Source organism: Malaclemys terrapin, chromosome 1, assembly GCF_027887155.1.
Source record: "Malaclemys terrapin pileata isolate rMalTer1 chromosome 1, rMalTer1.hap1, whole genome shotgun sequence".
NCBI lineage: Eukaryota > Metazoa > Chordata > Testudines > Emydidae > Malaclemys > Malaclemys terrapin.
Window position 1 is genome coordinate 111,954,121 of NC_071505.1, and position 14,014 is coordinate 111,968,134.

At 42.7% G+C, this 14,014-nt stretch overlaps 1 protein-coding gene across 2 annotated transcripts in view; it reads left to right on the forward strand.

The window, feature by feature from the left end:
• BCL2L13 (BCL2 like 13) overlaps positions 1 to 14,014 on the forward strand; it is a 67,074-nt gene that overhangs the window by 49,297 nt on the left and 3,763 nt on the right. Inside the window, exon 7 of one of the 2 annotated variants that reach the window (XM_054035557.1) lies at positions 5,117 to 5,318. The exons of the other annotated variant lie outside the window; for it this stretch is intronic. Coding sequence (XP_053891532.1) covers positions 5,117 to 5,152 — 36 coding nt within the window. The 3' untranslated portion in view covers positions 5,153 to 5,318. Of the gene's footprint in view, positions 1 to 5,116; positions 5,319 to 14,014 lie in introns of those variants that run through there. 2 annotated transcript variants of the gene reach the window in all.

Sequence of the window (14,014 nt, forward strand, 5' to 3'; positions counted from 1 at the left end):
TTTATCATCTCTCTGCTCAGTGGTGATGTGTGCAGAGTGGGAAGGTTCTTGGGAAGGTGAATCATAGAATATCAGAGTTGGAAGGGACCTCAAGAGGTCATCTAGTCCAACCCCCTGCTCAAAGCAGGACCAATTCCCAGCTAAATCATCCCAGCCAGGGCTTTGATGGGTGGTGCAGAGAGGCAGAGGGACAGAGGATTGGCTCACTGTATTGAGGGAGGGCAAGTGTTCATGGATAAAGGGATGGTTTAGTTAGGATTTTAGTAAGTTTGAAAATTGAGATTTAAAGTAACTTGTGTTTGTAGAGGAGAGTTAGCTCAGGAGATAATGGCTTGATAGAAAGGCATTTGGGAATAGCTTTATATTTATCAAAACAAAGGGTGCACCTATTGTTATCCTGGTCACTTGGCTTGTATATTGCATTCCAGTCTCTTGTTCAGCATTTGTGTTTCTTTTTAACTTGTATATTCTTCAGGGCAGGGATGGTCTTCCTCTTTATTAAGAAAGTGTATGCCACATGCTGTTGAAATATAAATAATAGCTACTAAGAGTGGAAACGATTACTCCTATCTGGTTTGCAATCCCTGAAAACCCTGTCCTTCTGAAGATAGATGTGGGTTAAGTTTTTAGGGCTGCAGGAAAGAAGTGGGCAATTTCATTAGATTGCCATCTCACTTTCTCTTTGTAGAGTGATAGGTTAGTAGACTATATCTTTTGCATTAATTTGCGCATTGTCAGTTTATGCATGGTTTCTGCTACAGGGCAGGTATGATATTTAAAGCTCTCCAGACAGCTCACTAAGTGACTTGTGGGCATGATTCTTTCTGTCCTGACATTGTGCTTATTAAAACTTGAATAGTCATGTGAAAATCTTGTTCCTTTCTCATTTTGACCCATTGCAAAGCAATTCCCCAGGCTGATTTGGCAGCAGCATAGCTCTTCTGTTTGCCCTGAAGCTGTATTAGGGCACAAACAAACTGACGTGCAGTGCGCGTGCTCTCCCCCTCCCTCTCTAGTTCTGTCTCTCTCTGTTCTGATTTCTCCAGAGCTTTGTGCTGCTGTATCAGAAGCGACTCTTGGTCTCCTGGAAAAGTGCAGAGTAAGACCAGACAGCTTGGTAAGGCTTTTTTTCCCCAGGCAATTTCTTTGATAGTTTTCAAGCTCAGCATGTCCTGTTCCCCAGAGTTAGGTTTCATCTGCATTGAAAAGAATCTTTGGGAAAACCTAGGAGAAGAATTACGAGATTGATTTCTTGAAATTTAGCTGCATTATTGGTTTTTGTTGTTTTCTTTTCCCCCTCAGCTTTGCATTCTTGTCACCAGTCCTGCTTTTGGCTTGTATGAGAGAGGGCTGAATGTGAAATGTGTGTCTGTACGCTTTTTTTAATATAAGAGAGGTGCATTTGGAACTCTCAAGCATTTGCCTCTCGTCTCACTTGTAAAAGCTTGATTCTTGAATATTCATTGTGACTCATAGCTGAAAGTGTCCCCCCTCTTTCTGGGTTGGTGCTGAGTTTGTAAGAAGACTTTGAAACTATAAGGAACTGGCCCCTAGTACTTGGATCTCGGTTTAATTTTTAATTTTGATTTGCTTTGTCTGGAAGAGGCAAATGTTAATTCAGAGGGCTTATATGTAAGGTATTAGACTTCAAGCTGCTATCTGTCTGGAACCTTTGCATGGGATGGAGAGAAGAAATTTTTTTCCCACTGGTACTTTGGCATTTTCCCTTCTATTAGGGGGGTGAATAGGGTCTTTACCGGAGTTTGGACCCCTTCTTGCTTTTCAGATTGGCAACTTGTGAAAGCAAGACAGTCAGTTCGCACTATGGGAGATTAAAATAGCCTTCTGCAGCATCCCAGGGACTCTGCCTTGGAGATGACAGTGCAGAAATCTACAGACATACTGTGCATTGTAGAAAAGACAAATAAGTTTAATGTGGTGGAAATACAAGGAAGGGAGAATCTAACTGAGAAAGTTTATATAAGGAGGTTTTATTTCAAAATAACTGTATTCGGTGGTAGCACATATTAATCAAACAGCATCAGCTTTGCCTCATAAGAATGGCCATAGTGGGTCACACCAATGGTCCAAGTAACCCAGTATCCTGTCTTCTGACAGTGGCCAGATGTCTCAAAGGGAATGAACAGAACAGGGCAATCATCAAGTGATCCATCCCCGTCATCCAGTCCCAGCATCTGGCAGTCAGAGGCCTAGACTCACCCAGCGATTGGGGCTGCATCCTTGACCATCTTGTCTAATAGCCATTAATGGACCTTTCTGCCATGAACGTATCTAATTCTTTTTTGAATCTAGTTATAGTTTTTGACCTTCTCAACATTCCCTGGAAACGTGTTCCACAGGTTGACTGTGTATTGTGTAAAGAAATACTTCCTTTTGTTTTAAACCTGCTGCCTGTTAATTTCATTGGGTGACCCCTGGTTCTTGTGTTATGTGACAGGGTAAATAATACTTCCTCCTTCACTTTCTCCACACCATTCATGATTTTATAGACCTCTATCTTATCCCCCCTTAGTTGTCTCTTTTCCAAACTGAATAGTCTTAGTCTTCTTAATCTCTCCTCATGTGAAAGTTGTTTCATACCCTCGATCCTTTTTGTTGCCTGTCTCTGTATCTCCCTAGATAACTCCCTTGGCACCACAGAACAGATTTGTACAGGCAGCTTTTTTGGTGGCAAGATAGCACCTGCGTGCCGTGCTTGGTAATAGGGAAGGAGTTTTGGATGCTGGGTGGTTGGGCAGTGCTGAGTAGGAAATTAGATCTCTGAGGAAAAAAGGAGAAAAGTTATACGTATTCAGACTCTCTAAAGTGAAACTGGTTGAAAAAGCAACCTTTTTGTTGTTGAATTAACTCGAGGGATTTAATTGGTAAGGCTAGAATCTTAAATGGTGGTAATTTGAACCGGCTCACTGCAGATACTCGGAAAAGGGAGTGCAACAAGATCACTTTATGAGGCCACATTAGCCCTTGGATGTGGTGGAATCACTGGTTATAATGCCATTGTGGTGATTTTTGACGTGTTAGACATGTTTGGTCATGTTTTCTTTGTATAAAAATAAATCAAAGGCAGACTACACACCAGCAATTGCAGGTTATTCCCTGTTTCAGAGTGAGATGGATAATCTCCTTTCTGTTCATTCTCAAACTTTTTTCAGAAAAATGGAAAACAATTTTTTTTTTCTCCCAGGTCTCTGCATCCCCAGTCTGCTCATAACATTTAATATTGGAAACGTTCAATCCTTGATGATCTGGACACTGGGATTTCTGGATCTCAGAATGACTAAATTAACATTTTCTCTGACCACTTGGACTTCCAGCCTTATCTATTTGATGTATTAAAATGTTTTAAGAGCTTCCCGGCTCTCCGAGCTCTGGTCAAGTGTTGTATCCTGAAATGTATAACTTAGCTGTTTGGTGTGTGATGATGGTGATTTTTGTTTGTTTGTGTTTTGTTTTGGAAGAACCCGGGGGGGGGGGGGGGCGACAGCTCTCCTTAAGATGGTTAACATAAAGAGATAGGCATTCCTATCTTCACAGATTCTTCTTTCTGGCTTATCTGTGGCTCCACCTATTCTAAGAGCTCTGTTTTGAACCACACAAAGATATGCTCAAAGCCTGTAAAGATATACTTTATGCAGGGCGGGGTGCTCGTTGACCCTTTTGTAACCCCTCTCTCTAGAGAACTGAGACTGTATTGGTGATGCATCTGGGCTTAGCATGGGTCTGTAAATGTACTGGCATCTGGAACAGATTAAATGGATTCTGTAGCATGTGGCACAGCTTGGGCTGAAATGAGGCAGCAGTGATTTTGTATAACAGTAAGGAATCTGTTTCTAGGCATATCCTCTCTTTCTTGAATTGGCTCTGAGTGCACGTCACACTTCCATTTAAAGTAAAGCTTCTCCTGAATTTTAGGCCTTGAAACCCGGACCGACAAGGGGGGGGAAAGCCGGTACAAATTACTGGGGCCTGGCAGTCCGGAATGGGGCCCGGGGCCCGGCTCCTCTCCCTCTCCCCCCCCGTCGGCCCTGTTTAGCCGGTCCGCCCTTGCTGGGGGGCCCGAAAATTTTTTTTCACCGGGGCCTGAACCCGCTCTCGGCGGCCCTGCTTGAAACCATATGGCTTCTGCATCCCTGTATCTAGGAAAACCTAGCAATGCAAGACTGATGCTGGGGTCCTCAGAATATTTTGATTGCAGGAGATCTCAGGGTGTTCTTGGTGCATGACAGTTTATAACTTCTTGGTGCCTTTTGTTTCTTTGGACAGCTTGATCTCATAGGCACAAATACAGTAGAAAGCACTGTTCCAGGGTAAAGTTTGTAATTTAGGACCGTGAAACTTATTAACTGAGAAGTATGCACCCTGATTTTTTTTATACAGTAAAAGAGGCTGAATGCACCCTCCCCTCATTTGGCAGATCAAAAATGTTCCTGATGTTGCCCACACCCATTGCCTCATCTTTGTTTCCTCTTGCTTCCTAGTAAGGCATTAGCCTTCTCATGATTACATATGGAGCTATTTAACTACAAGGGATTCAAAGGATATTAAAGGGACATCAGTTTCTCCACAAGGTGGTGCTCCGGTGTGGCTAATAAGCAGAATTTTTTTTATAGAGAGCTTGTTTTATTTATTTTTTTTAAAAAGCCATGCCTGACTGTTGAAGGGAAAATAGTCCTGCTCTTAGATCTAGTAGTAGTGCTACAGCTCACTGCTGGTAAACTATAGTCCCACAGTAACAGGCAGGCAGTTTGTGGTGTGGTTTAGTGACTGAGTGGTTGGTGCTGTGGATAAAAGATGACTCATCTCTTTAGTTGAAGACCTAGGCAGCTTTTGTGTGTGTGTTTTTGGAAAGTGAGATTTGAGAGAAAGTAAAACTGTTTTCTGAACGGATCATGCCTTGCACTACAGGGACTGTGTGAACAAAGGACTAGATCTTGGAGGACACCGCCACTTGCCAGGCTAAACGTCATTAAGAGCTGACCCAGAGAGACTCCCTTTACAGAACATTTTTGTTAAATGTAAATTATTTGTCAATTGGAATATTAGTTACCTTCTTTTTAATTCTACTGCATGTTCATTCCTGACTAAACTTCTCTAGTTCTCAGAATGCCGGCCTTCTCTGAGATGGGAATAATGCGGCATCAGCTAACTGGAGACACCTGGCAGGTGTGTCTGAGCAGGGCCCTGAAGGAGATAGAGCTTGGGGAAACACTCCTGAGAAGACAACAGTTCTACGCTGCTGCTTACCCACGCTGTTAAGCCTCTGCTGATCAAGCTGGCTCATGGGCTCACAAAAGGGCTGGGTGGGTATTTTCTAAGTAGATTACTTTCTGTGTGGCTGCAGTCCAAGCCCATGCATAACTCTCTGCACGTGCCACATTCCATTAGCACAGATGGATAAATGTGAAAGGCAGCCATCAGCCAGAAGTTCTGATCGTGACATGAATGATGCATGGAATGCTGGGTGGCGGCAAAAGTATGGCTGTGCCCTCTATGTAATGGGGGGGAGGAAGCTGGAGCAATTTACTTGTCCAGCCGCGCTGCATAAGTACGTCACATGCTAATCTCAGGAGCAGGAGTTGTAAAACATCTAAGTCCAAGTAAAATAACCTTTTAAAAGATAAGGGAAGGAACTTGCTGTGTTACCTTGGGCTAGTCAATAGTCTGGGATAGAACTCTTGCATCTCAGCCCCTTGCACTAGTTAGTAGACACGTAGCTTCCCTACACTGTTGCATTAGGCCCCGGTTTTATACAAAAAGTCAGGAAATTCCAAAGTATGGCTTCCAAAGCCTCTTTGTGTGTTGTGGCATGTACTTGTATCGTTCTCCTTTGCTAGGGTTGTCAAACTTTCTGAGGGCTTGTCTATATATGAATATTTAGTTTGCCACAAGCTGGGTCTGAATCTACTCCACACTAGCTTGTAGCAGGCTAACTGTCCATGTGGACCCTGCTGACATACTTCAGTAGTTAATGTGCTTTGATCTATTCCACTTTCAAAGAGGACAAGATCAAAGTGCATTAACAAACCGTTAATGCACAGCAGCAGGGTCTACAAAGTGCAGGGTAAGATTCACATCCCATTTTGCCATGAACTCAGGACTGGTCTACACTAGAAAATTAGGTTATTTAACTACATTGGTCAGGGGCATGAAAAATCCGCACCCTTGAGTGGCATAGTTAAACCGATCTAAGTCCCTGTGTAGCCAGTGCTAGGTCGATGGAAGAATTCTTCAGTTGACCCAGCCGCTGCCTCTCTGAGAAGTGGATTACCTATCCAAAGATTCTGAACTATGGGTACATGTACTCCTGAGGGTACACAGGTCTTCCGGGGGTACATCAACTCATCTAGATATTTGCCTAGTTTTACAACCGTCTATAGAAAGCACTAGCCAAGTCAATACAAACTAAAATTTCATACAACTTGTTTATACTGCTGTTTATACTATACACTGAACTCTAAGTACAGTATTGATATTCCAATTGATTTATTTTATAATTGTATGGTAAACATGAGAAAGTAAGGAATTTTTTAGTAATAGAGTGCTGTGACACTTGTATTTTTATGTCTGAGTTTGTAAATAAGTAGCTTTTTAAGTGGGAGAATGCAAGACAAATCAGACTCCAGAAAAGGGTGCAGTAGTCTGGGAAGATTGAGAGCCAGTGACCTACCCTGATGGGAGAATTCCTCTCTTCGGTATAAGTAGTGTCTACACTGAAGTGCTACAGCTGTACTAGTGTAGCGTTTTAAGTGTAGACAAGCCCTAAGATGTGGTTCTACATCTTACTAGACTACTTCTTGGACATTTCCCCTGCCATTCACAATTGTGTGGATAACCTCCTCTGCCATTCACAATCACATAATATCCATGTGGGAGGTGCAATAATTTTCTGCAAAGAAAAGTAACACCAGGAGATTCATATTTTTTTAAAGTTCTTTTAATACACCTGGCTGTAGGGCTAACTGCACTGTAGGCCCCTTTAGTTCCTCTTGAGTGCACCTCTGAGGTGACAGGTCTGGCTTTCTGCACCTCATTCTGGGTGGAACCACATGCTCCAACTACTTTGACTGAGTCTCTGGGCTGCAGCCCTCCTGGTTCCCAATAGTGTGAACAACACAGGCCCAGTTTGGTTCTGGCCTCTGTAATAGTTCTCCTTTGAGAGCCTCTGATTGCAGTGATACAGAAACGGTGTCATCAAAACAAAATATTAATCATACTTAAGGTACAAAGCTCGTAGAACAAAGGGGTGGGGAAGGCCTATATGCATGGGTTCTTCTTACACTTTAAACTTTCCTTGCTAGCTGCTATAAGATCCCTTCAAACCAGCTAACTCCATCTCTGGCTGAGAGAAGCAGGCTGTCTTGTTCACAGAATCTCAGTCTCTCTCTCTCTCTCTCTCTCTCTCTCTCTCTAACCCCTTGCTAGCTGGTCAGCTTTTGCTGGCACCCAGAGCAGTCTTTCTCCTAGCTCAGGCCAAATCCCCTTCCTTTCCTGGGGTTTTTGTGCCTTTGATCCCAGGCTTTAGCCCTGGGAAGAGTAAACCATTCTAGCTTGGATGTGGCCAGATAAACTGTTTCTTCTCCATTGATGGCCCAACCATGGCTATCTTAATTCCTTTGAAGGTGTTTAACCCTAAGGTCTTATCTTTGCCATTGTTTTCATTTCCTCTGGATTTTCCTCTTGTGGCTTCCTTTAAATTAACTCTATGTATTCAGGCAAGTTAATGTCAAACAGATAACCTGTAGGGCATATGATATTTATAAAAAATGTTACACATAACTCCCTTATTTTCACATATGGATAATTTGAAATAGGGATTCATGTTTTGTCCATAATTCCTGGGTATGCATATCTGTAGGTGTAGGAGTGACTTTTACCACTCTTCAGTGGTAACACAAGTCCTGGTTCTATTCAACTTTTGACTTGGATTGCCCATCTGAAGCTGAATTATTACATTTTGATTAAGTGACAAAGATCTTCCAGTGGAGTAGCAGCTTTGGGCAAGGATTCCTGACTGAGGCTCTGCTAGGGTTTAACAGTTATCAGCACTTGTTCATAGGGGACCCATTGCTAATGATGGTTGTCGGCAATGAGTCAGTTTCCTGGTGCAGGCAGACATACAGATACTGAATCCAAGCTGAAAGGCTGTGTCTGAATAACTTTAAAGCAAATCTCCCACCATTACACTACCAGTGGTGCCGCTTCATCAATGCTCTAGTGTAGCTTAGCCTGTAACATTTATATGGCCATGACCTCTAACCCTGGGCCTAGACAACATGTTGATAACCATGCTAGTGGATGATCTACATAAGCGCTCCCACAATCGCTAACAGTGGTAGCCCTGCAGTGGTGGGACACTTCATATTGTTAATAGCATAGTGTCCTGTCTTTACAAGAGCTGTAGATGGCTCAGATTATAGCCTGAAGCAGGGAATAGAAGCTGCCTTGCTGGTGCAAGCAGGAAATTAGTTTGACACCTGTGAGATCTACATTCAGTAATTCTTGTTTTTCCTGCTATTAAGGGAATTCTGAAAAAGTTGCTGGACCTTTGCTTGCCTGCCTAGCTTTGAGAAACAGAGGTAATGTAGGCTCTTGTATTGTGAACTTCAGTTCACGTGTCTGTAATCACAGCTTTGTCAACCAGTAAAGGCAGGAATTTCCCTTCTGTGGGAGTTCTATGCTCAGCTAGAATGGAAAAAGGTGGGGTTTTCCCTACCTTTCCAAGACCTCTTGTAGTTCTCCCCTCCCACCCACCAAGTCTGTTTTACTGCACCTGCTGGCATTCCTGTGATGCCACAGGCACACCTCTTCCCAGATTTCTGTCTCTAGAGGCAGAGGTTCTTCTGAATTTTCCTTTGGCTTCTGGCTTTTCAGACACTTACTTTCCCCCTATTTTCTCTTTCCACTTTGGCATTGGTCTTCACAGGAGCACCTGGGGACAGGGGTGGACACTCCTCTAACTTAAGGATAGATTCCCAACCTGCTTACTTGCACTGACATTGATTGAACCAGTCACAACTGTATCTCCAAAGTTCCAGCTCCCTCGCTCTATTCTGTGTTCGCAGCCCATGCCCCCACATCACAGCTTGTTGTGCAAAGTCTGTAGGGTTGCTTTTTTTAGCAGCTACCTGGACTTTGGGCAGATTTTGAGCCATGGTCCTGCTTTTTTTTCTAACTAATGTTCTTGCACCATGAAAGCTAACACAGGACGGATCAGTCTGAGGGAGAAGAATCATGGGTTGTGTGGGGACACCCCATAGGGCCACAATGGCAGGCTCCTACTGTTCCCAGTACTCCCAGGAGGCGCCCTTGTTACAGTCCCCTTTCTGTGCCCTGCTTTTCCTGATGTTCGTACTTCAGTTTGTCTGAGAGCAGACAGACTCTCCGCCAGTAAAACACTCACTTTTTTTTTTTTTTTTTTGGAAATAAAGGAGGATTTGCAGTTTTCTCCCCCTCTCAAGATGCCTAATGTCCCAATGCCTTTCAGGCATCCTTGTCTCATCCTATAGTCGCTTTGACTATCTGCACGCAAGGTAAGCTATATCAGTACCCGAGTCGTGAGTGCCACCATTCTCCTCAGATAACTCACCTTCTGTCCTCATTGGTCTACTCTTTGTGAAAAGAGTGAGGTTCATCAGCCCCTGCTCTAGTATCATAGTCATCGAGTTTAAGGCCAGAAGGGCCCAGCAGATCATCTATTTTGACTTCCTGTATATCACAGGCCACAAGTACCACACAGCATCCACACACTAAACCCAACAACCAGAATCAGACCAAAGTATTACGACCCACAGGAGACTAGACTATTCTGTGCCACAGCAGAGAATAGGAGGAACTGAGGTGCACCAGGGCTCGAGTTCCCTGCAACGGCAGGGAAATGTCTCATGGATAGGGACACAAACACCATCCCTTAAAAAGCAAGTTGACCTTCTCCTAATCCAACATTCCCCCCTGGTGCCACCGATGATCACTATACTTTCTGGCCAAGGTTGGGGTGTTCTATTCTGAGCACTCAGACTTGGGTCATCTCTTCCCAAATGGTGGGTGTAGTATATGCCTGCAGTTCCATAGGTGCTTCACCACAGGCTGTTGTAAAGCTGCTAAGTAGGAGGAAAAAACGACCAGGATGACATCTTGCACTGCCTCAGACTTGGAAAAGGTTGGAAAACCCAGCAGTTTTCCAATCATAATGGAACAGTGGCTTTTCATTCAGAATAGGGAAAACTACAGGTACGGAAACTAATTGTCTTGTACATATTTTATTTAATTTTTCCATCTCCAAAATGTGGTTAATGGTTGGTTCCAGGTTATTAAAATCCTTCTAAGCTTTCCATCTGGCCCTAGTTAATCTGTCTCTAGCAGCTCTGCTGCAGGGTCACATCTGTAGACGAATTTACGGAAATGCCCTAAATATCATTCATTTTGTACTGTGGCTGCTTTAAAAAAAAAAATTGTAGCTTTATCCTCCTGATTTCCTAAAAAACTCACTAATGCAGCTCAAGAAATGTTAATCTTGTGTCCTAAATAATTCATGATGTATTGTCTGGCTTTTCCACTAAAACTTTCTGACTCTTGCTTCATTTGTTTTTAATTCAGAGATCAAAGTATTCAATACAGCCATTCAAATATTTGATTTTTCTGATGTCCAAATATCGTTTTCATTCTTGGGCCTGAATGGCCGTGTCTACAGTGCAGCTGGGAGCATGTCTCTCAGCCTGGGTAGACAGACTTAAGCTAGCATGCTAGAAATAGCAGTGTGGGTATTGTGGCACAAGTGGCAGCTCAGGCTAGCCACTCAAGTCCAAGCTTGCCAGACCTGCCGGGTCTGAGGTTGGGTGGCTAGCCCATGCTGCTGCCTGTGCAGCAGGGTCCACATGGCCAACTTCAGTGCTGTAGCTGGAGCAGAGCTAGCATGAGTTGGTCTACCCAGGCTGGGCGGTACGCCCCCCAGCTGCTGTGTAAACACACCTGAAAGGACCCTTGCTCTCTCCCCCTGCAGACACTGAGTATTCAGTTAAGCTGGGCCATGATGGTTTTGTTGGCAAAATAGAACTGAATGAACAGAGCCATATAAGTCTGTGGGGAAACTCTGTGACCTTAAACTTTAAATGTTTTACTTTGTGAGCTAAATCTTTTCAATACAGAACAAGAAATTTTCATATATAGAGTTTTTCTCCTCCTCCCCCGTGCCTCAGTCATTATATTTATATTTTTTTCACAGATGTCCTTCAAACCCTGAGGCTGATGCATATTTTCCCTTTAGTCTTCCCATTCCCTCTCTACCCCCTCCAAAACTGTTGTACTGACTTTTCTTATAACTAAAATGTACATCCGAACTTTGCTTCTGAGTCAGCAGAAGCAGTCACTTCAGGGAAACGCAGATCCTCGTCCAGCAGCGCATACTGCTTCCATGATTCTCCCAGATCTGTTGGTCTAGGCATGAGGGAATAGGTTAAAATAATTAACTCTGATCCCTCACATATTAATGTAGTCCAGTGTTCTCACTGAACTGCCCCCTTGTTTTCTGTTTTAACTGATGAGCAACTAGTGATGCTTTGTAACTGGTCTAAACATGGTTCATGATGGCTGCAAGAATGTTGGATTAAATCATATGAGCTAGAGCTTTCTTTTGTCATTCTTGTAGTGTATTAGGTGGCTTACCAGCCCATGGCCCAGCTGAGGTAATACCTTGCCTATTACAAGCACTCTGGTGGGTTTACTTTGCATGAGCTTTGTCAAACTACCTCCTGTTTTTCCTTTTTAAGAACAACATTGATTATCCTTTGTTGTAATTCAGAGCCATTGAGAGGAAAGGGATAAAGCAGATGAAAATGGTGGAGGATCTGCAGAGCTCCAGCAGAGGTGGAGAACCTAGTGGAGTAGGCAAAGCGGGAAATACTACTAAGGGAACATTTTTAGATATTATGTTTGGGAAGAGGTTTGTTACAAACACCAGGGATGACAATTATAAAGACAGACAAAGCAAGTTAAAAATACTCTGTTCAGGTTCTTAGTATCACATCCATCACTGTGGCAGCTGAGCACCTTTGAATGGTGGATTAAGAAACATGACTGGTATTTGTCATGGTTCCTTCTCCATTCCTGTCCCTGTGGGTGGGGAAGGCAATTGCATATGGATTGTTTTGTTGTGAGTACTATAATCAGGAAATGAATTGGTTATGGCCTGAAAAATGCAAAACTAATACTGGGTAAAGGGGAGGATAAACTCAGACTGCAGAAACTGAGAAGAGAATTTAGCCCATAATTCAGGTCTAGCTTACAATTCTTCTGGGACTACTCAGACTCTGAAAACATTTAAGCTTCTTTGTTATGATCATAGATGGGTGTTATATTTCTATATGCTGCAGTATAATGAGAATTCTATCACAATTTATGATTACAAAGAAACAAATGACTAATGATTTCAACAGCAAGTGCACAGTACTAAAAAGTATTTGAGCAGCAGGCTGACTTTTCACTATATCTATCCAAACCAGTTGAGATATGCCAGGATAATTTTGATCTTCATCCTGAGATTTCATCTGAATAGGACAAAAGGACAATATGTCTGAAACTCTTTTCTTGAACGTGTCTGTCAAAGTTTCTCCTTAGCAGTCTTCAGAGTTGGGTGCAAAGTCTGTCTATCTGGGTTTAATAATGTTTGATTTTATTGTCTCCTTTTTGGGTAATTTTTTTCTTTGCCCTGGTTTTTGGAAGAATGGTTGCTTCTCACCAGGCCATTGACTGAGCTTTTTTAAGTTAATGGTGAGTTCAGACTACTTAGTATTTTTCAAATTAAATATAATTTTAGGAAATAGAACTAACGTCTTGCATTCTCTTGTCAGTAAATTATTGCTCATGGCACAGAGCATGTTTTGGAATTCTAGGTACATGTACACTATCTGCACATTTTAATTTTTCAGCTCATTGAAGATGGTAAATAAACAGCACCTAGCGAACACCTTTATCCGTCTCCAAACCCTACTTGATGACTTGCCCTTTATCATTTCCCCTCTCTGGTTTTGCAGTTAGTTTTTAATCCAGATGATACTTCTCACATACAAGCCACTTTAAACGAATTTTTCAAGTAAGGTATTTATCCTGCATTTTACCAAATGCTTTACTAAAGTCCAGATATTTTACAGAATTAGTGAAATAAGGGAATAAAGATTTTTAAAACCATGTAGTATTTACTCTTTATAAACCCAAGTAGCTTATTCTTTGTGTACTTACATAGCCCCCGTCACCGTAGTATTGCAGTGCCTCACAACATGCCTGTAAGGTAAAATATTATCCCATTTTGTAGATGAGGAACTAAGGCAGAGAGAGCTTAAATGACTTTCCCATGGGCCCCACAAGAAGCCTGTTGCAGAGCCAGGAATTGAGCCCAGATTTACCAAGTCCCACTTCACTGCCTTAGTCATAAGACCATCACCTCTCCCTTGGCTCATAGTTCCATTAGTCTCTATGATGTACTTATTTTCTTCTTAACTTACCATTACTTTTATGAAGGGACTCTTCCCCTGTCTAGCTCAGCTGTAAGTTCTGGGGTCCTTGGCTGGCATGTGTTATGGAGGCAAGAGATTGAGGGGGAAGATATGAACACTTGTGAGGCATCCTAACATCATTTTAAGTGCTGCTTTCTCACAGAAGCACCAGTCTCTTGGGTTGGTCATTAAGGAGTCCGTTGACATGCCTGGCAGAAAGGAGGGAGCGGTTGTTCTTATTTTTATTCACTTTATAGGCACCTGCATTCGTTGCATATTATTAGAAAAGCAATGATAGATTCATAAGGCCTAACTGGCAGTTTGGGCTTATCAAAATGGAAGTGTATTTTTCTTTCTTCCATTGTAACCCTGGCAGTACAGTCGTCCCACACTTGTGGCACCACAGTACATCTGGGCACAGTTACTGTGTGCACTGAATGCTTTCACGAATACTGTAGGCTCATTCTTGCTATTGTTCTTGGTATCACGAATGATCTTGAGTGCAACAC